The sequence below is a fragment of the Peromyscus leucopus genome, chromosome 9 (assembly GCF_004664715.2).
Source record: "Peromyscus leucopus breed LL Stock chromosome 9, UCI_PerLeu_2.1, whole genome shotgun sequence".
Lineage (NCBI taxonomy): Eukaryota > Metazoa > Chordata > Mammalia > Rodentia > Cricetidae > Peromyscus > Peromyscus leucopus.
This window is the reverse complement of record NC_051070.1, coordinates 21224871-21245096: the sequence shown is the minus strand read 5'-3', so window position 1 is coordinate 21245096 and position 20226 is coordinate 21224871. Positions and strand designations below refer to the sequence as shown.

The window sequence follows — 20226 nt, the reverse complement described above, 5'->3', positions numbered from 1 at the left end:
CAGCACTCCACCAGGGATGGGGATGGAGCTCAGGAGGCCACACCCCTTTCTAATAAACTACTGGCAGCTTGCTGGGCAATAGGAGTCATTTTTTCCAGTGGTAGTGCCACTAATTAGCTGCTCATGTTTCAGTAACCTCCCATCCTGCTCATGCACGCAATATCCAGTTAAACTCAGTGGTCCCCCCGAAAAAAGACATGAAAGTAGAAGAAAAAGTTGCTGAGGAGAAGGGGGTTCAGCAAGAGTGGAAGACAGAGTATCAGGGAGTGAAAATGACCAAAATACATGACATACATAGAGGAAATTGTTTAGGAATAAAAATAAAAATACATTCTTTAGTTTCTCTAAGGTGAAAGTGTGTTTGGTGGTGTACTGAGTTGAACCCAGGCTCTCACACATAGAAGTGAAGTGTACTACCACTGAGCTATTCTATATTTACATCCTCCTTTAACTTTGTGAGATGAAGTCTAAGTTGCCAGGCTGGCCTTCTACTGGAAGCGTTGAGTGGGCCTAACTGCAATCCTCTGGCTTAGCCTTCTAATAGCTTGAAGGTCTGTTGCACCACAACCAGCCAACTTTTTAAAACAAACACACTTTTATTCACCAGGTAGCTTCATGCTGTTCCAAAGGCCTTCAAGAGTTTCTTCCCTGTTGAAATACTTTTAGGTATTTATACTTTGGGGGGCTGATTATTAATTTCAGGAATAAGCTTTCAGGCTCTGAGAAATGTTTTCTTAAAGGAGTCTGTGGCCAGCAGACAGGTAGGGCTTTTCTTAATATTAAAACTGGTCTCAAATATAAACAGGTTTTGCACAAATAGGTTGCATTAATTTATTTACTGTTTTTCAGGGCCTATTTTTAAGATTTTTAAAAAATATATATTTAAGTTAGATTACCACACCAGATTGGACCCGTTTTCTGAAACTTACTCAAGATAGTAGATTAAAATAATTTCTATGATTTAAAAACTATTCTGACTTAACATAGATTTCTAATATGACTGGCTAGCTTAATGGAAACTCTCTAAAAACATCTATTCTTATGTTTTAATTGTGTGTGGGGGTCTGGGAGTGTGTATGCGTAAGTGAATGCAGGTGCCCATGAGGGCAGAGCTATCAGATCTCCAGGAACTAGATGTAGTGCTGAAACTGCCAACAACAGTATTCACCAGCTTTCAGCCACTGAGCCATCTCCTGAACCCCGAGAGTCACATTTCTAAGTAGAGTATAGCTGTCATTCTGAATACATAAAGAACCTAGTCCCTATTTCTAATCAGGAATCATTTTCATGGTAAATTTCATAGTTATTAGAGCATAAGAACAAATTCAATGTGCCTAATTTTGTCTCTTCATACAAGCCAGTCTACCACTGTGTTTACTCATCAAATAATAGATGTGAAGCTATAATCATACTTTGTAATGTATGTTTGATTAGTTTTTTAGTTATAAAAATACAACAGCATTAGTAACTATCTTTATTCTCAAATTGATAAAACCATTTAACATATATTTTACAGTATAAACAAATTAAGTGCTATGCATTTTGCTTATAAAGTGACTTAAAGTATTCAAGCATGTAATTCAATTTGTACAAAAAGTAAGTTTTCAAATAAAGCTTTGGTTAGTAAAACTGATTATATACTGTCAAATCCATTTTCCAAAATTGTTAAAAATAAAATAAAATAAAAAAAATCTAGCACAAGTATTTCCTGTATAGCCAAAATTTCTTACTATTTAGTAAGAGGGAAATATTCTAATAGTTGCTTTTAATGTTGAGCTCTGGCCAGTCTTTTTCTTCTCATCTATATGTGCCTGAAAGAATACCATCACTTTTGAAAAGCATAAATTGTATAGAAAGCCACATTCTGTTTTATTCTCAGGAAGTTCATCTGTTTTTTAGACTGTTAGCTTCCACAACTGTCAGGATACTTTCTAAAAGTCACACTACTCCAGAGAGCCATTTCAGGCACTGAAGCACTCTGCTGAGGTAAGTCACTTCTCACCTCTCTCAGGAGACACACCTACTGCACTAGTGCCCAGAATCCAAGCTCATACAGTATCTGAAAAGAAAACTATATATAACCAAAACTTAGTACTTTTTACACTCTACCAAGTCTAGAGTTTACCTTTACTCATTGAAAGTAATATGAAAAGCTACATAACTTAAATAATATAAAATACCAGTTTCAACCAAATTAATAATCACAATACTGCAGATATTTTTCTATTAAAATGTTCCAGTTCACTGAGGAATACTTACTCAAAAATTATGAACTTATATATATATATATATTCTTTTAAATTTAGTGTTTCTGAACTGTACAGATACTCCTTTTGATTTTTAACGTTGTTTTTATTGTAGCTATGTAATTCCGAAATTAAAGCATAAGCTATCACTAAAATTCACTGTAGATTAATATTCTTTCACGAAAACTGTTCATAAACAATTTATAAAGTTCTACTTTTAATTATTTCAATTTGGTTTTTAAGGATTTTCATTTAAATTGTGTTAATAGTTAAAACTAGTTTAAACAAAGATTTTTTTTAAAAAGGAGATAAAGCATTCCTTTACATACAATGCTTCAGGCACCACAAACATTAGTAATATAACAGAAAAGAACTCACATGGTTTAGCATATTACACAGAAAACCTAAGGTTCATACAGACCTAAATACTACCTCTCTTCTATTCCACTGGTTCATTTAGTTGATCCTGGCTGTGTGTGCCATCCTTAATAACCACTGCAACATTTATCAGTGTTCTAAGAACTCTGATATTTATATCTTAATTTTCAAAACAGCTTCATAACATTTGAAAACATTCAACCAACCTCTTGAGCTATATCATACATTTCTCTCACAAAATGCTCACTTTCCTGAGCTATATTAAACACCTTATAACAGGTGTATTTATAACTGAAGACCCTAAAATGTCAAGTTTACATTTTTTAAAAAAATGCATAGAGAACATTTCAGAAAACCTATTAGTATATTTCTTAGATATTACAATATACAGATTGTTTCCTTCAGACTATGAACAATCTCATTTTCATAACTGGATTACTTTCAAATATGAAACATTTTCTTTTAATTTTTAAACACTTGATTGTGATTAGGCTACAAAAAGGAGTTACCTGACCCAAATTGTACATCTTCCAACAAACATCATTCATTATAGGCTCAAAGATACCAAATGTCTGTGCCACAAAATAGTAGAAATTACATCAGAACTAGAGCAAATAAACTTTTATTATAATACATTTTCTTAAAATTAAGGTGCTGTTTATTCACCATGCCCTATATCATGCAAATCTTACCAAGTAGGCATCATGTCTGGAAACCATACCCTGCCAAGATGCTTAGACACTTCCCAGTGAATCTGCTCCAAACTATACTTTTGGTCAGGAATTAACACTTCTTCCATAATGGATAACTGAGAGAGGCGGCCCCCACACATCTTCACAAACTCAACAAAGGCACTACACGAGACTTCACATTCCCCCAGCCCAATAGCCGACAAATTTTTACAACGTTCTGCAATTCGAATTAACTCTTCATCAAGGGGCCGTAACCCATTGGCACAGACTACCAGTTCTACTAGTCTTGGGCAGGTCATGCCCACACGGCCAAGCACATCTTTGCTTACTGATCTCCCAAAGTAAAGATGAGTGGCAGGTATTTCATAACGAAAGAATGGGTCAAATTCTTCTTCGTATAAAAAAAAATACATCACTAAGTTCACTTTGGGCGAGTGTTTGATGAAGGCATCCCAGCTGCTCTTCTGAATGGTATGAAAATGCGTCTGTCCCGGGTTCTCACTGACAACATCAATGCGCAAATGTTCTAAGCGAACGTGCTTTTCAGAAGACAGTGCAAGCAACAACTCATCACTTAGTAAATGGTAGTTCAGGGCCAGTTCTCGTAAGCCATGACACTGGTCAGCCACACAAAGAATACCTTGGAGGAAAAAAGAGCCCAATTATTTATGTTTCTGTACAATGTATCTGTTCAACTGTTTAATCAAGTGCATGTCCTCTAAAATAGCCGTATATTACTTTTCACCAATAAATGAAATTTGAAAATTTTAGTTGTGATAATGAATTAGAAAATAAGTTACTTACTCGTATTGTTTATAATAGGGAACCAATTCTATATCCTTGTTGCTCATTTATAACTTAGGAAAGCTGTAACTGTCATTTAAAAACTATGCCATAACTAAGTAAGATTTAAACTAGCAATGGACTGTGTCTTTGTTTGTTTCTTACCCAGAACTCAATATGCAGGCCAAGGTTGGCTTCAAACTCATAGTCCTTTGGAGTGCCAGCTGCCACAGTATAACAAAAACATAACACTAAACTTATAGTAAGAAAAATTCCACACTCAACTGCAACAGAGACTAGAGGATAGTATTCCAAGTTAAAAATGTAATCCTAATATAAACAGAATACTTACAAAGTAAGAAAAATTCCATTAAATGATTATAGTTTAATTACTAACAGTACTAATAAGCTTGTCAAATTTCTAGGAAATATGAAACTACACTCTTAAATGAGTCAAAAGTAATCATGTTAACAAAAATATTATGAGCTTTGACCTATAAGGAAAACAATTTCTTAAACAGTTCCCATACTCCAGACATATTCACCTAAACTATTATCCTAGCAACAGATGACTTTACCAAAGATCAATATTTGATCTCTAAAGTGAATATATACAAGTCTGCCCCAAAACATCACTCTAAACTAGTCAACAAACAACCCATTCAATCCAGTTCTTATGTTTAAAAACAGGTAGGACTAACAACACACACACGTTTTCATTACTACTTATTTCACAAGTTATGGGAGGTGCTAATTATGTTTACCTACAAATATTCAAAATCTAAGGAACTAAACAGTATTTCTAGTTCCAAGTAGAGATAACTAGCTCAAGACAACAAAGCTAGAATGCAAAAACAGACTGAAGTTCATGCACTTAACTACTGCTTAAGAAATAGTCAGGCCCATCAATGAAGTACAACTTTACAGCAGGGGATGAAAATGGGGCAATATAATCAGAAAAGGGACAAAGTGACCCACCAAAATAAGACTCAGCACAAGGGGGAGCAAGAGACCTCTTGGTGTCCCTACTTAGTCACTGCAAGTTTCTGTTCCAGGCTACACTTACTTTGAAGTATGCCCTAGCCATGCCAGACAACCGAACCACGTCTCTGCAACATCAAAAAGCCCAATACAAAGAGAAACATTCAGAAAGCTGCAAAAATGCAAACAAGAGCAACTACCACAGCAGCTGCCACAGCCGTAACTCTCAAAACGCCCTTCCCTCAAAGATCCACTCCCTCACCTCTGTGGATCTGGCACGTGATACTCTGCCTATCATTGTATTGTGCTAGATGATACAGCTGGCCTTATGAAATAAATTATATAGATAGTCCTAATCTAATCACGAGTTCTTCTAGAGGCAGTTTACTCTTGGCTAGATACAGAAAAGGAAGTTAAAAGTCAGCACAAATAGGACTCAAAATGCTAACTGCTAGCTTTAAGACAAGTTTTAGATATTCATGTTAATATTAAATGACTTTTATACATAAACAGGTAAAAATAAACAAATAAGCAGACACTAATAGTGACCATCCACTACCACACAAAACAGTGAGTGAGAAAAGGACAGGTCAGCTCAACAACCTCAAAAACACAAACTCACCCACAATATGAGAGTGAATGCAAGTGGATTTTTTTCCTGGAGTTTCCAGATCAAAAGTCCAGCCTGATAGACACTGACTTTGGCCAAAGACCCTAAGCACAGAAGCCATCTGGGATCTGCCTACAACTCTGCCTTACAAAATTGTGGAACTGATAAGCAGGTATTAGAATAAGCTATTGCATATGTAATTGGCTGTGCAGCCAGAGACAACTAATGCACTGATTATGGACATTTAAATATATAACAGCATAATGACAAACACAAGTCAATAATAAAAAGACAATTTCAAAAATAAGCAAAAACCCAAACAGACATTTTTCCAAGAAGATACACAAATGGCCACTAAGCACATGAAAAAAAGTCATCAAATAGCAGGGCATGGTAGCACATGCTTTAATTCCAGCACTCAAGAAGCAGTGGAAGGTTCATCTCTGAGAGTTCAAGGTCAGCCTAATCTACATACTGATTTCTAGGCCAGGCAAGAAATCTCAGCCAACTGAGAACCTGTCCAAAACAACAACAAAATTACCAAGAAAATGCATCTAGGCATTATAGTTCATGCATGTAATCCTGGGAATTGGTAGCTGAGGCAGGAGGATCACCATGAGGTGGAAGCTAACCTGGGTTATATAGTGAGTTCCAAGAGTAAGAGAGGTCCTGAAAGGGTAGCAGCAGGGATGGGATGTATGTGTGTGTGTGTGCAAATCAAAACCACAATGATACTAGTACATACCAACTAGGATGGGTATAATAAAAAAGATAAAAAGCATTAGTAAAGATGTACAAAAGAAATGTACAGGCCGGGCGTTGGTGGCGCACGCCTTTAATCCCAGCACTCGGGAGGCAGAGCCAGGCGGATCTCTGTGAGTTCGAGGCCAGCCTGGGCTACCAAGTGAGCTCCAGGAAAGGCGCAAAGCTACACAGAGAAACCCTGTCTCGAAAAACCAAAAAAAAAAAAAAAAAAAAGAAAGAAATGTACAATGGCAATTCTCTACCTTCATCCTGTATTTTAGGTTTAATCATTTTTGCTCTGGAAAATCCTCCCTAACATCTTTGGAACTCCCAGAGTATTTCTTTGTCTAATGATTTGCCACCTCTTGTTGCTCTAGAAACCTAACTATCCTAGAACCAGTGTTTGACATGGAGGACAGTTCCTCAAGTAGGTAATAGCTACTACATGACTGGGCAACCCTGTTACTAGCTATACACCAAGAGAACCAATATGACCACACAAAGTATGTGAATTTTTATATAAGCATTATCTGTTTTACTCAAAAGGTAGACAACAACCCAAATTATCCACCAACTGATCAACAATAAATGTTCCATAAACATATAATGGATACTACACAGCAACAATAAGGAATATTTTAATTAATTATACAGTACAAACAAGCTTGAAAACATGCAAAGTAACAGAAACCAGACAGATACATACACACACACACACACACACACACAGGAGATATAATTTCATGTATAGGAAATTTGTATAGACAAATTGCAGAAAAAGAATATGCAACAGGGTGTGATAGCAATGCCTCTTTTTGGTCATATTAATAGTGTTCTAAGATTCATAGTGATGATGATGTATACACTACTCAGTCAGCACACTAAAGGTCAATAAATTGTCTATTTTACATGAATTATAAATTACATGGCTCATAAATCCTTTTTCAATAAAAGTCTTACAATGATGATCTATTGATAAGTAGGCTTAAAAAATTTTAAAGAATTTTTCACAAGGCACAGTGTATTAACTACACTGGAAGGTCAAACCAAAGAACTCCAGCTCCTTAGTGCTCACAGCTCATAGGACATATGAGTGATGAACGAACAAGATAGGTGGAGGCCAGGATACAGAGGACCTTGAACACTATAAAGCTACAGGAGACTGATCTCAGCCTCACAACAGATAATAAAATGTGACCAAGGTCACACAGAAAACAGCTGCCAAAGCCTGCTAGTCCCTCCTCAGTTTCTATTTTGGAATGCTTTCAGTGGTTATCTAGAAGAGGCTGAGACAACTAGGTAAATACAACAGTGGGCCAGCTATTCCCATCACCAAGACCCTCCTTGTGGGTGATCTTGGAGAACAAAGTGTTCTCCACTCAACAGTGAGTCATTTCTTTGGGGGAATCCCAATCATTTGTTATGGAAAGAAAGTAAAACAAACACAAACACACACACAGAAAGACTTTACTGAACAACACAGCTAAAGACAGGGCGGGATTTCAAAAGTAGGAGGAGTCAGCAATGAAGTGTCAGCAAGTATGAAAATCATGTTTGCACCTACTTGTCAGTACAAATCACCTTCATTTAAATAATTCTATATAAAAGTAGTTGGAAAGACCTTTTATAATGTTATTTCTAAATTTAAGTTTTAAAGAGCATTCTCTCAAAAAGGCAATCAGACTTCCACACACCTCTTCCTCTCTAATACTAAGAATTATGTGACTGTTCTGACCCAAACACCTGGAGCTCAGTTACAGTTAGCAATAAGCAGACCTTAGAGTGTTGCCTTGTGGTTTGAATGTGAAATGTCCCTCATAAACTCATGTTGGAACATCTGGTCCCCAGCTGTTAGTGCTGGTTTGGAAGGCTATGGAACTTTCGGGACTGAAGCCTGGTAGAAATGAGCCACTGGGGTAAGTAAGGCCTAAGGTTTGAACAGATGGGCCCCATTTCACCTATGCTTCCAAACTGCAGACGATGCAATGAGACCAGCTACTGCCTGCTCCTGCACTGTACCTTCCTCACCATACTCACCAGCACCCTCAAACTGTGAGCCAAATTAAAACTCTTCATTCATCCTTAAGCCACTTTTATCAGATATTCTGCCCCAGCAATGAGTAGCTAATAAACTCTCCCTTATTTTATTTATCCACTTTCGAGCACATAGTATACTCAATTTGCTACATAAAATGAAAGTCAGTCTAAGCTGGATTACTGCAGCTATCCTATTGTTATTAGGACTCTGAATATTTTTATGTGGAAGAAGATACGGTTTGTTAATTCATGTACAAGTTCATTGACAGAATTACTAAACAACCATTTTTAATTTGAAAAACAACATAGTTTACTAAAATGTGTCTGGTAAAGACATGACATACCTGCTGGAGAGACATGAGGACAGCTGCTCATTTTTAGCAGCTTGAGTGTGTCACTGTTGTTGGCCACTAGCACTTTAAGGGATGGATCATCTACTGGGGTGTCATCTATCTTAAGTGAGGACAGGGATTTGGAGTTTACAAACACAACTGTCAGTGCAGAGATAAAGTGAGACTGAAAGACAAAAGATTAAAACACTGTTTCAGTTCTTTAGAAATGACATCTTTCAAGGTTTCCTTACAAAATAGTAGGTACCTATAGCTCTCTGCACCCTAATAAGGAATTTCAAAACTGTTAAAAGGCAGCACCCCACACAAAGTTACCAAAGTATAGACAAAGAGGGGACTAATTTCCAACTCTGAGAAAAGCCTTTTGTACCTGTGGAAAAAAATGTCACTTCAAGCCTCAGAATATTTCTAAATCCCAGCATCCTCAGTGAGATCAAAGAGGAAGCCTGGGCCCTGACTGAGTCTCTCAAACACATCCCCACCCCTGGGAGCTAACGTCTGCACACTGCTACACAGGAAAGAGCACAAACACAGAACCTAGCGGCACACCATCAGGACTGATGTCATCAACTCAAGGTTGTAACTCAACTGAACCAATTTTAAGACAACCAGAGTAAGTTTATAACTCCTCTCAAAACGTATCTAAAAGATTCTCAAGACTTGATTTTAATGTATTTTACTTATAAACATTACAGGTATCTTTTAACTGCTTATATACATCAATCTATTGAACAGATCTGATCAAAAGGAATTCTTATGGAAACAAGAATTACAACACATTTAAAATTCATGACTTTGAATCAGAGCTGAGATAAGCTATAATCAATGGGCAAATCATTTGGAGGAGGAAAGAAAGGCCAATACACGCTTCCACACATGTCTATAGAACCAACTTCACCTGAGCCCCCCTGTTTAAGTTCTCCACAGCAGTGTCAGAGGACGAAGTCACGCTAACAGACAATGAAGTACAAAGAAGTACCACCTCCTTGGTCACAATCCTTAACTTGCTTTTTCCTTCCTGTGTCTAAACTGATTTCTGAAATTCTGATTAAAAAACCTATGCATTAACATCACAGTATCTTCATATCAAACTCAACTACATCGTCCATGGTCACAGTTCTTTTTTAGTAAGCCCATGACCACAGGCTAACTTCTTTCCTCATTGTCCTGATTTAGCTATGGTTACACACATTTCTTCTATTTTCTCTTCTGTTCAAGACAGCCAAAATATAGGAACATCTTATTTCAATCTTCTCTTAAAAAAAAAAAAAGGAAGGAAGGAAGAAAAAAGAAAAGAAAAAGCAAAAAGGGCAATAAGGATCTAAGGATCTGAGGCAGTTCCGGCTACATCAACATTTCTTAAATTTGCATTACAAACATGAAAACTGAGAGCCAGGGATGATTAAAAAAAAATCAAATTATATTCAATACACTTCATAATATGGTTTATTCTATATATACTGTATCTTAAAAATACATTAAAGCGGGTACATAAAATATCAACTCAGAGCATTTCCTTCCCCATGAGGCTTGAGGAAGACGACATTACACTGTAACTCATTTCTTAGCCAAGGCCCTTGGGCAGCCTCTGGACTGTCTGCAGAAGACTTGGCTTCAACCAAATTTAGAACAGGAGTAAGAGTCCAAAATCTGTGCACAGCTAGAGCCAAGCCCCCGGGATTTGACTCCGGTACTTAAAAGTCTTAAATGTTGAACAGATTCTCTGCTCCATCTTCCTTCTTTATTCATGAGAAAGCAATCTATCTCAAAATGTACATAATTAATGAAACTTAAATCAAATAGAGGTTTTGAAACCACAGTATTTCATTTGTTTCTGCTACTCAATTGATCAATCACCTACTGGTTATAATTCACACTGAATATTCCTTCCTGAATCACTCTAGTAAAATGAACTGTGAGGTGAGTCTACATTATTTGGGTGCTGGAAAAAATGGCTCATCAGTTCAGCACACTGGCTGCTCTTCCACAGGACCCAGGTTCAGTTCCCGACACCCAATGGCAACTCACAACTCTCTGCAACTCCAATTCTTGGGATCCAATGTGCTCTTCTGGCCTCCATGGATACAAGGCACATAAATGGTACCCATACTTACATGCAGGCAAAACACTCAAATACATAGAATAAAAATTAGTAATCTTTTTTTTTTTAACTCACACATCCTATTTTACTTTGTGGTATACTTTAAAAAAATGTCTGGGGATGCAGCTCAGTGGTAGAACACTGGTAAGACCATAGGTATGACTCTCAGCAACACACACACACACACACACACACACACACACACACACACACACACACACACTACTGGACACTAACCTACTAAGCATTAGCAAGCTAGAATGCAGCTTTTATCAATTAGCCTTTCTCAGAAGGTGTTCTGGTAATTTTTCTGTTTCAAAGAGAAGAGTTGTGGGCTGGTAAGATCATTCAACTGGTAAGAGCACTTGCCACCAAGCCAGTTCAAACCCTGGAACCCACATGGTAGGAGGAGAAGTGACCCCTGTAAGCTGTCCCCTGACCTTCACATATGTATGTACACACACTAATCAATGTTAAAAAAAAAAAAAGTTTCAAAAGAATAGTTGTATAGTGGAGACCATTCATTAATTATGTATAGGACTAACACAAACAGCTAAACCCTCACAAGAATAAATGGTCTGAAATAAAATCTGTAAGATAATTCAAGGTATACTGACATTAACTTCAGTACATTTACATGATAAGCAGGCTCTCCTTGCTCAATACTGGCATTCTCTACTTCTGACTTTTCACTGTAACAGCCTGTTCGAAGGCTCAGAAAGAAGCGTCTGAGGCTCTCTTTTTCCTAATATATTAGTCTCAGCTTCGCTTCTTTCTTTTAGCACTTCTACTACCTAGACAATCTTCTGTAAATTCGCCTGTTCTTTACCTGTTCCCTCGCAGAACAAAGTAATGCTCACCAGTGTATTTACTGCTGCCGGAGCACTGGCTGCTGGAGCACTGGCTGCCGGAGCAGCGGCTGCCGGAGCACTGGCTGCCGGAGCACTGGCTGCTGGAGCACTGGCTCAGCAGATAAAAGTACTTGCTGCTCTTGCAAAGGACTTAGGTTTGGTTACCAGGACCCACATGACAGCTCCTGACTGCCTGCAACTCCAGTTCCAGGGGATCTGACACCCTCTTTTGGCCTCCCCAGGCATCAGACACACATGAGGTGCACATACATACATGCAAACAGAACACTCACACACATGAAAAAAATTTTTTTGTTTGTTTTTTGGAGACTGGGTCTCTCTATGTAGCAGCCCTGCCTGTCATGGAACTAACATGGAACTAACCAGCTGGCCTCTCATTAAAAACTCTTTAAAGGCGTATTGCAAATACTGTTTTTAACACTATAAACAGTGAGCACATCTCCACTATACATACTGCTCTGCCATCCTCTCACTGTCAATACTAACAATTCTGGGCTTTCACTGGACTCCCCTGCAGAAGGAACTAAAACAAAAGCAGTACATACCTTTGGTAGATCCATAAAGCTTGGCCGGGCAGTTGAAATAAGTCCAAGTGTTTTTAAAGAGCAGTTCACAAGCTGCGATAATATATCACAAGCTGCTTCAGCTGACTCTTTGCTGCTGTCCACCTTAGAAAGAAAACATGTCTTACTCATGTAATATATTTTATAAAAGCAAGAAATACAGTTATTAATGCAGTGCATTATCATTTAAAGGACATTCATCTCTCCTCCATAACCTCAGTCTAATTTTCACAACAGAGTTCATTACAATTCATATGTATATTTATTTATTCACTGCTGAAAGAATAAGTTGATTTATTCCAAACAACACATGTAAGCAGTGTCTATGATGAACTGTTTCAGGGCTCCTGAAGAAGCTAATGTCGTTGAGAATTTTCAGATGAATTACACAATCTGAACTTCTTCAGTGTTTGAAATAGAAAGATGCATTAGAGTAAAATAAGGGTGTCCGACTAAACAAGCATAAAATAAACTGAACCAAAATAGAGGTAGCTGCTCTCATATATTCTGCTTAGATATTTCTGAAGAAAAGGATAATATGACCAAACACCAACCCCTGGAAGGGATAAAAGTTAGTTTTTCTCTAGACTAAAACTGTTAAATACCATTATTTTATTTCCAAATAAATTTGTGTATTTTACTGCATCCTACAGGACTCTTAAATGCTATCGTGTGTGAAAGTAATGTAACTAATTGTAGTTCTCAAAATGTGGTTCCCAGACCACATGGAAATCATCTGAGTACTGAAGACACGCAAATTCGTATGCCTAAACCAAACCATCTGAATTAGAAAGTTTGTGAGTGGGACCGCACAAGCTCTGCCTTTACATCTCCCCTGGTGAGTCTACTAAGCAGTCTGAGGAGCACTTGTTGGACTAATAACCCTGACTCTAAGTTTTATTCAGCCTATACTGTCCACTTAACTATTATCGGGAGAGGCCAGAATAATCCTAGCAATGTGCTTGCTTTCTCAATTAGAAATTACTTCCTCAGACAAACACACCCCTAACAAAAAAGTTAAACTCAAGCACAAATGGTTTTACGAGTTACGTAAGTTGGACAGAGTAAACCCAAGGACCCAGCCAACCTACTACACTGAATGATCTTTATGATCTCCAGCTCTTCTTTCTACAGCAGCTGCCATTACAACACTAAGGAGGGTCAAAGGTCAAGGCTGACTAAAAGCCAAGGGAAAGCGCTGTAGGCTTCCTCTCTGGAGGGGTGAGGAGGAGTTCCTCACTTCTGTTTGCTTGAACCCTATCCCATGTCAAACGAACAACACACTCAATTGGATTTTCAGGTAAATAAACAACAACAACAATAATTTGTACCAGTGCGTCCCATTGTCTAGGATGCATTTACACTAAAAATTATCAATGAAGTCTAGTAAACTTGGCATCTTTTTTTTTCTTCTTGAAATAAGGTCTAGCTAAATATCTCTGGCTAGTCTTGAATTCACTCTGTAGCCCAGGCTGGTCTTAATAGGTATCCTGTTTGGTTTATTTTTTTTTCTTTTCTTTTCTTTTTGGCTATAACTGGCACTCCTATTCCCAGTGACCTAGTACTTTTATGACCAGGTTACTCAGTCACTTCTGTTACCAGGTTTTCCTATCTTAGAAGGATGATGGCATTTAGTGACAGCATGAAGGTCTGTTAAGACCACAGCTTGGTACAGATTTAATCTGGCCCCTTTAGCAAATAGCAAACAGAGGCAAATCTGGCAATTCTATGCTTTTACTGCAGTTTTTGGGGTTTCGTTTTTAACATTTTTAAGAGAGAAGGCCTTACTATATATAGTCCAGGAAGCCTCAAATTGTTGATTCTCCTCCCTAAGACTCCCCAGTCCTAGAGTAACATGTGTGAGTCACCACGCAGGGCACATTTTCATCTTTTAACAATAATTATCAATTGTTCAAGAAAAAAAAATTAGTGTCAGGGATTCAGTAAGCATCCCATAGTTCTTTATTCATCTCCAAAATACAACTTGATAAACCCTTGTTCTCACACAAGCTACTATGATTTCGTATAATACTCTTCAAATCTCAAAATGCCATCTTCCTTCATTCATCTCACCATTACATGAGTTCTTATGTGTCCCTTCTAACACGGAAATGAAGCAAACGGCTCTCTTACATTTTTCCATGCATCCTCTTCTGTTTCCCTTTAAAATATACTCAAACTAGTTAGTTTCTATACCACCTTTAGATTTAAAGTTGTTTTCTTTTTAAATAAAAATGTATCAAAATAAGAAACACTTGCTGGGGTGGTAGGGTGTATGCCTTTAATCCCAGCACTCCAGAGACAGGAAGATCTCTTCTAGAGGCCAGCCTGGTCTACAGTGAGTTCCAGATCAGCCAGGGCTACACAGAGAAACCCTGTCTTGAAAAACAAAATGAAACAAAAGCAATACTCACTAGTAGATAGAGATAGCAAGTAAGTTCTGCTCAATAATCATGCCCTAGTGCAGTGGTTCCCAACCCTCCTAACGCTGCCACACTCTAACAGCTCCTCATGTTGTGCGGACCTCCAATCATAAAATCATTTCACTGCTACTTCGTAACTGTAATTTTGATACTGTTATAAATTGTCATACACATATCTAATAAGGAGGATATCTGATGTGTGACTCCCAAAGAGGTCACAACCCAGAGGCTGAGGACCATTGCCTTAATGTTTGTTGCACATTTCTCTTTCCTCAAATTTGTTACCAACCTATCATTTAAAACTTAAAACTTCGGTCAATTTATGCTTACTAGTAGCTGCTTTTGTTCTTTTAAGTAATTAATTATAAAGGAGTATTTTAGTTGCAGCAAATATTAAAAATTATTTTCAATGGCTTCTAATGGTGCAATAATTTTAAAACTTCAAGCATTTTTCCTAGAAAGTCAAATATTTTAACGACATAAGAAGTTGTACTGGTTAGGACATTAAAGCCATGAAAAACGCTTTTACTTTTTAACAGAAGGAGTTAAAGTATTACCTTGAAGCTGACATACTGTAGATGGTTTGAATGCCTTTTAATAATCTGTTTGATCAGCTCTGGATGTGTAGCTTTCAAGTAAGATGTAGCTGGCTGATTCAGTTCAAATTCAAAGCATCTCCACAAGTCAGGCATGTGAAATACCTGATTCCAGTTCCGGCACACTTGTGAAGCATGGGCCCGGTCAAGAAGGGGCAAATACTTAAACACTTGGAGGATAATGTCCTGCAGGAGGTTGCCCCAATCACAAGGTTGAGAACACTCGTGTGCAGTCCTCAATTTCTTAGGTTCCTCTGCAGTGCCTTCTTCGGGTGAGTCAAGGTCACTATCTCTTCCTCCTCGTTTCATCCTATTTAGAAAAATCCATCAATTTTTTCCTGACCTACTTAACTTTTAATCACAAATTCATTTTTCGTCCCTGAGACGTATTTGTATTTGGACAGTTAAACAGCAATATGCACAAAGAACTAAACCAACAATTCAAGGCGAATATAAAAATACAATGAAAAGTGCTGGTGGAGATGAATATTCTTGAGGTGATTTCAAACATTTACATTTAAACACTACTTATAACCTAAGTAAACCACAAATTTGTAACTTAAGAGTTGTAGTCAACTTCTTAAAGTGACTATAAAAGAGCCCATAGTGATACTTCCCAATTTCTTCAGTCACCCAAAGATTTTATTTTAGTTCTTAAATCTGAGGTGGACCAAGGACCCCACAAACTTCTAGAGGATGAAAGGTAAGTAGTCAACAGACCACCACTGAATAGCCCGTGACGTGTGCTATTACTGCTACACATATCCAACCTGTGCGTAAGTAAACCTGGGCTGAGAGTATAGCTCTATGTTAAAGACCTTGTCGTAAATACTCCAGGCCTGTGCTCAACCTTAGCAGCATAAGATAGATTTATTAATTAAAGCAGTCTACGTTGACTATATGTTGTTTTAGTGGGAATGTTGTTCCTTCCCCCAAAACACTTCTGTCACTCTTCCTGTTTTTTTCTTTTAAATGACACCTCCATGTCCTTTCTATACATTCTTACCCACTTTATTCCATGTGTTTCTTGGAAGGATGGTCTGCTCAGGGCAAACAGTACTATGAGCTCTAAGACCAAGCTCCCTGGGTTTTTAATCTTGGCCCCACTTCTCACTTGTTCTATGGCTTTGGGTCAGAGGCTTCAGTTTGTAAAACGGTGATCTTAAGATACAGGGTTCTTGTGAGGAATGAAATATCAGGGCTTTTGAAAGGAGAGCCAATTGATCTCTTGTTTAGAAAAACAGCCCAGAATGAAAGCCATGGCACAACTCAGTAGAAAAGAGCGACCCCCTCACACATACACAATGTGAAGAACAACTTTACTTTCAAATAAGGGGTCAGGGAGTGGTGGTGCAGACAAACACTGGAAAATAGTGAACAATGGGCCCAAGTGGGATTACGTTTTTCCCCCAATATGCTTTTTTCTTTCTACATTGTATACAATTATTTCTATTCATTATAATGTAATCAAAATTCTAAAGGACACATTTTGATTTGTTAGTTGACCAAGTACATTGTCCTCTGCACTAACATGGACCACTTGCCGGTACTGTTATGGAGTCTAGGCCCTACAATGCTTTGTTTCTAGAGAGCAATTCTGACAAGGCACTGGTCCAAACAAGACTCAAAAGGATACCTTGTGACTCCAACTAACTTGTGACAGTCAGCACATAAGACTTTCTCAATCCTCTGTGCAATGAAGGGTGTGCACATGTACAGACTTTCTCATCTAGCAGCTGGCAGAATCTGCGAAGGAGGACTGAGGGCGGAGAGGGAAACAGGAGAGTGGGGCACAATCTTCTGTCGCGTCAGTCCAGGAGGCCGTAACAGAAGAACTATCTGTTCTTCATTGCCCCTGCACCTGACTATCCGTGCACACACGGAAGGACTTATTCTTGAGGAGAAAGAGAGTCCAGAAAACAAAATGAGAGAGGTGACAAGATGGCTTTATGCAAGAGTCAAACTTATTTATGAATCCAAAAATAGATTCTGTAAGTGTGTTCGGAGAAAGGTTAGAATAATCCAGAGGGCCATCTTAAAAAACAATTAATAAAAATGTCCTACTAGAGGTTAACCTGTCATTATAACCCATTTTCCCACTTTAACTTCTCCTGAAGGTTTAACTTTAATTTTAGCATTTCAATTTGGGTCAAAGAACAAAGAGGTTGCTACCAAGGACTTAGACTTTATTACCTAAATCTACTCAGATTCCACCAAGAATGAAACAGTGTTCCTACGTCCACACAGGACGCTCTGCTGCTTCTGGAGAAATCTCCTCAATCCAGAACTTCAAGTAGAAATAGTTCGTTTTACTGTCAAGTATACACATTCAAAACCAAAACTAATGGCAGCCTTACAATAATTTAACAATACCCTGTTAATCCTCAACTTATACAATTTTTATTTGAGGCAGGATCTTGGTATGTGAGCCTGGCTGGCCTTGAAATCAGAGATCCACTGCTTCTGCCTCCCAACACAGTCCTATTCTAAATCAAGTGTATTTCAATACAGCTCCAAGTTTGGGAGGGAGTCAGAGAGGACAATATAAAATTATTCAACATTAAGGAACAGTATCCCTAAATACTGTTTTTGATCTAAACATAAACTGAATACATGGATCACCAAAGTATAATAAGTACTTAGTAGTTTATGAACAGCTAAAGTCTATGCACTGTCAAAGGCATTATGAAGTTAATATCAAAATCTTATGAAGCAATACATAAACAAAAGGCCCAATGCTAAAATGCCCTATGTACTGTTCTCATTTAGCTGTGAAAATAACATTAGTGAATGAACACCTAACAAAGTTTGAAATACCATTTATCAAAGTTGCTTCAAAACTTCCAAAGCTTTTTAACTATCTACACATGAAGCTCTGCCGTATAGAAAGTTGAACAATTCAGAGCATTCACTAGTATACAACTAATTTACAGCAATGGTTTCTACACTGTTGACTGCTAGTGAAGAGAAAGTGCCTTTTATATTAACAGGAGGAAGGAGTGTGGCGGACCGAAACAGGTCAATAAATATCAATGAGATTTTCTAGCACAGAAAACCTGGGCTCTGGCAGTTTTGATTTATTGGAGTGTTTCAGGAACCCAAAGACTACAACCACGGCGGCAGGAATGTTTTCTGGTATTTATATCAAGTGCCAAAGAAGCACTCTGATGAAGGAAGCCTACCGACTGACTGGTTGAGCAGCACCAGTCATTAGTGAGCTAGTCAAACATTCCATACACCGAAACCAAGAGTCCAAGTTTTCTCACTGTCTTAAACACTGACATATACTGGGCATGAGGTCATTAAAAGACCCTACTTGCACTTGAGCTTTCAAAGTTCTGAAAGGCCGGTTCTGGCATTACATTTTTCATCACGTCCTATGTTTTGCTCTGGACAGAAGGAAACCTAACACACAGTCTTTGGCTGAAATACAAGAATTGAACAAAGTGAAAGAGATTAGCTCTCAGAACGTTGCGAGCAGAGTGGAGATAAAGATAACCAGGAATGGCCATGTAGACAGAACAGATAACCCGGACTGAGTTAGAGTTTAGAGTTACAGATGTTTTTATAAAGAGTTCGGGGATATTTTGAAAGTTACCCTTTTCACGTAAAAACAAACAAACCAACCTAAAACACCTGGGCCACCGGAACAGACACAGACAGCAACAAAAGCTCCTCCCGCTCACCTCACCTCTCGGCTTGGAGATGCACCGACCCTGCTGCTTCCGGGTGCCGGTCTGCAGCTCAGCCTGAGCGGCTGCACCTACTACCTAAACTTGGCCAAGTTCTCCACTTGGCCGCTCAGCGCAGGCGCTGCCACCTCCCCGGCCTGGCCTGGCTTTCTCGGACACTTTTTCTACGCCCTCCCCCGGCTTTTCCAGCCCCCGCACCCCACGTTGCCGAGGGCGAGCCCGGCGGCGCCAGTGTCACCCGGCCCCGCCACGCGTGGCCGCCGCGCACACGCGCACCACGCCTTGTTGACATGTCCTGAGGTTCCGGGCGCGCCCCCGCGCGCGCGCCCCCGGGCCGCCGCCGGCCTCCCCGCCCGCTCTCCGGAGGCTGTGGTCCCCGAACCTCCGCCGTACCTGCTGCCGGGGCGGCTTCCCCCACACACCACCCCGGGCTGCGCGGGCGGCGGCGGTTCCCGCGGCTCCCGCGGCTCTCACATGAGGCCTCCCGGGGCCCCCTCTCCGCGCTCCCGCCGTCGCGGCCCCCCGCGCTCCGCCCGCATCCGAGACGCTGGTCCCGCGGCGGGCGCCGACGCGGCTCCACCTTTGCGGCTCCGGCCGGCCGGGGTTGGGGGACGGATGGAGGCGGTGGCGGCTAAAGCTTCCCTTCTCGGTCCCGCGCCGGCGGCGTCCTTCGCCTCGGCACCTCCTCGTCGCCGCCTGAGACGCCCAGGGCGAGCAGCGGCGGCCACCAGCAGCGCGCTCCGGGAGCCTCGGCCCGGGACTTCAGGATCCAAGATGGCGCCCGGGGCTCGCGGCGCGCGCTTGGCCCTGCGCGTCTCCGCCCGAGGGGGGGAGGCGGGCGCTCGGCCTCGGGGTGGGCGGGGCCAGGGCGGGAGCGCGGCCTCGGGGCGGGGCTGGGGGAAGCGGGGCCAGGGCGGGGCGCGGCCTCGGGGGCGGGCCGGGGCGGGGCCAGGGCGGGGGCGCGGCCTCGGGGGCGGGGCCGGGGCGGGGCCAGGGCGGGTGCGCGGCCTTGGGGCGGGGCCAGGGCGGGGGCGCGCGCCGGAGCCGGGGCGGGGCCCCGGCCTCCCGGAGCGTCCCTGGAGTTTTGTTTAGGGGCGGGACGTGGGCGGGCTGGAGCCAACCAACCCAGTGACGCTGGCTTTTCTCTGGGTTAAAATC

General features: G+C 40.2%; 1 protein-coding gene across 3 annotated transcripts; it reads right to left on the bottom strand.

The window, feature by feature from the left end:
* Positions 1-1461: 1461 nt before the first annotated feature.
* Positions 1462-19728, bottom strand: Fbxl3 (F-box and leucine rich repeat protein 3). Of its 3 annotated transcripts, none has more exons than XM_028864800.2 (5): positions 19649-19728; positions 15338-15686; positions 12340-12462; positions 8816-8987; positions 1462-3956 (listed from the first exon to the last, which is right to left on the bottom strand). In XM_028864800.2, the coding sequence occupies exons 2-5, from the start codon at positions 15683-15685 to the stop codon at positions 3313-3315; spliced, it is 1287 nt and encodes a 428-aa protein (XP_028720633.1). In that variant the 5' UTR covers position 15686; positions 19649-19728; the 3' UTR covers positions 1462-3312. The 3 variants fall into 3 exon arrangements, with proteins under 3 accessions (XP_028720633.1, XP_028720632.1, XP_028720634.1); XM_028864799.2 differs by lacking the exon at positions 19649-19728 and adding an exon at positions 19462-19547; XM_028864801.2 differs by lacking the exon at positions 19649-19728 and adding an exon at positions 19068-19226.
* Between the last annotated feature and the right edge of the window lie 498 nt (positions 19729-20226).

Coding starts and splice junctions, on each gene's coding strand:
- Fbxl3 (XM_028864800.2), bottom strand. CDS start 15,685: ATGAAACGAGGAGGAAGAGATAGTGACCTTGACTCACCCGAAGAAGGC. Junction 8,988..12,339: donor GCTTTATGGATCTACCAAAG/GTATGTACTGCT, acceptor TTTGTCTTTCAG/TCTCACTTTATCTCTGCACT. Junction 3,957..8,815: donor TCCTCATGTCTCTCCAGCAG/GTATGTCATGTC, acceptor TTTTCCTCCAAG/GTATTCTTTGTGTGGCTGAC.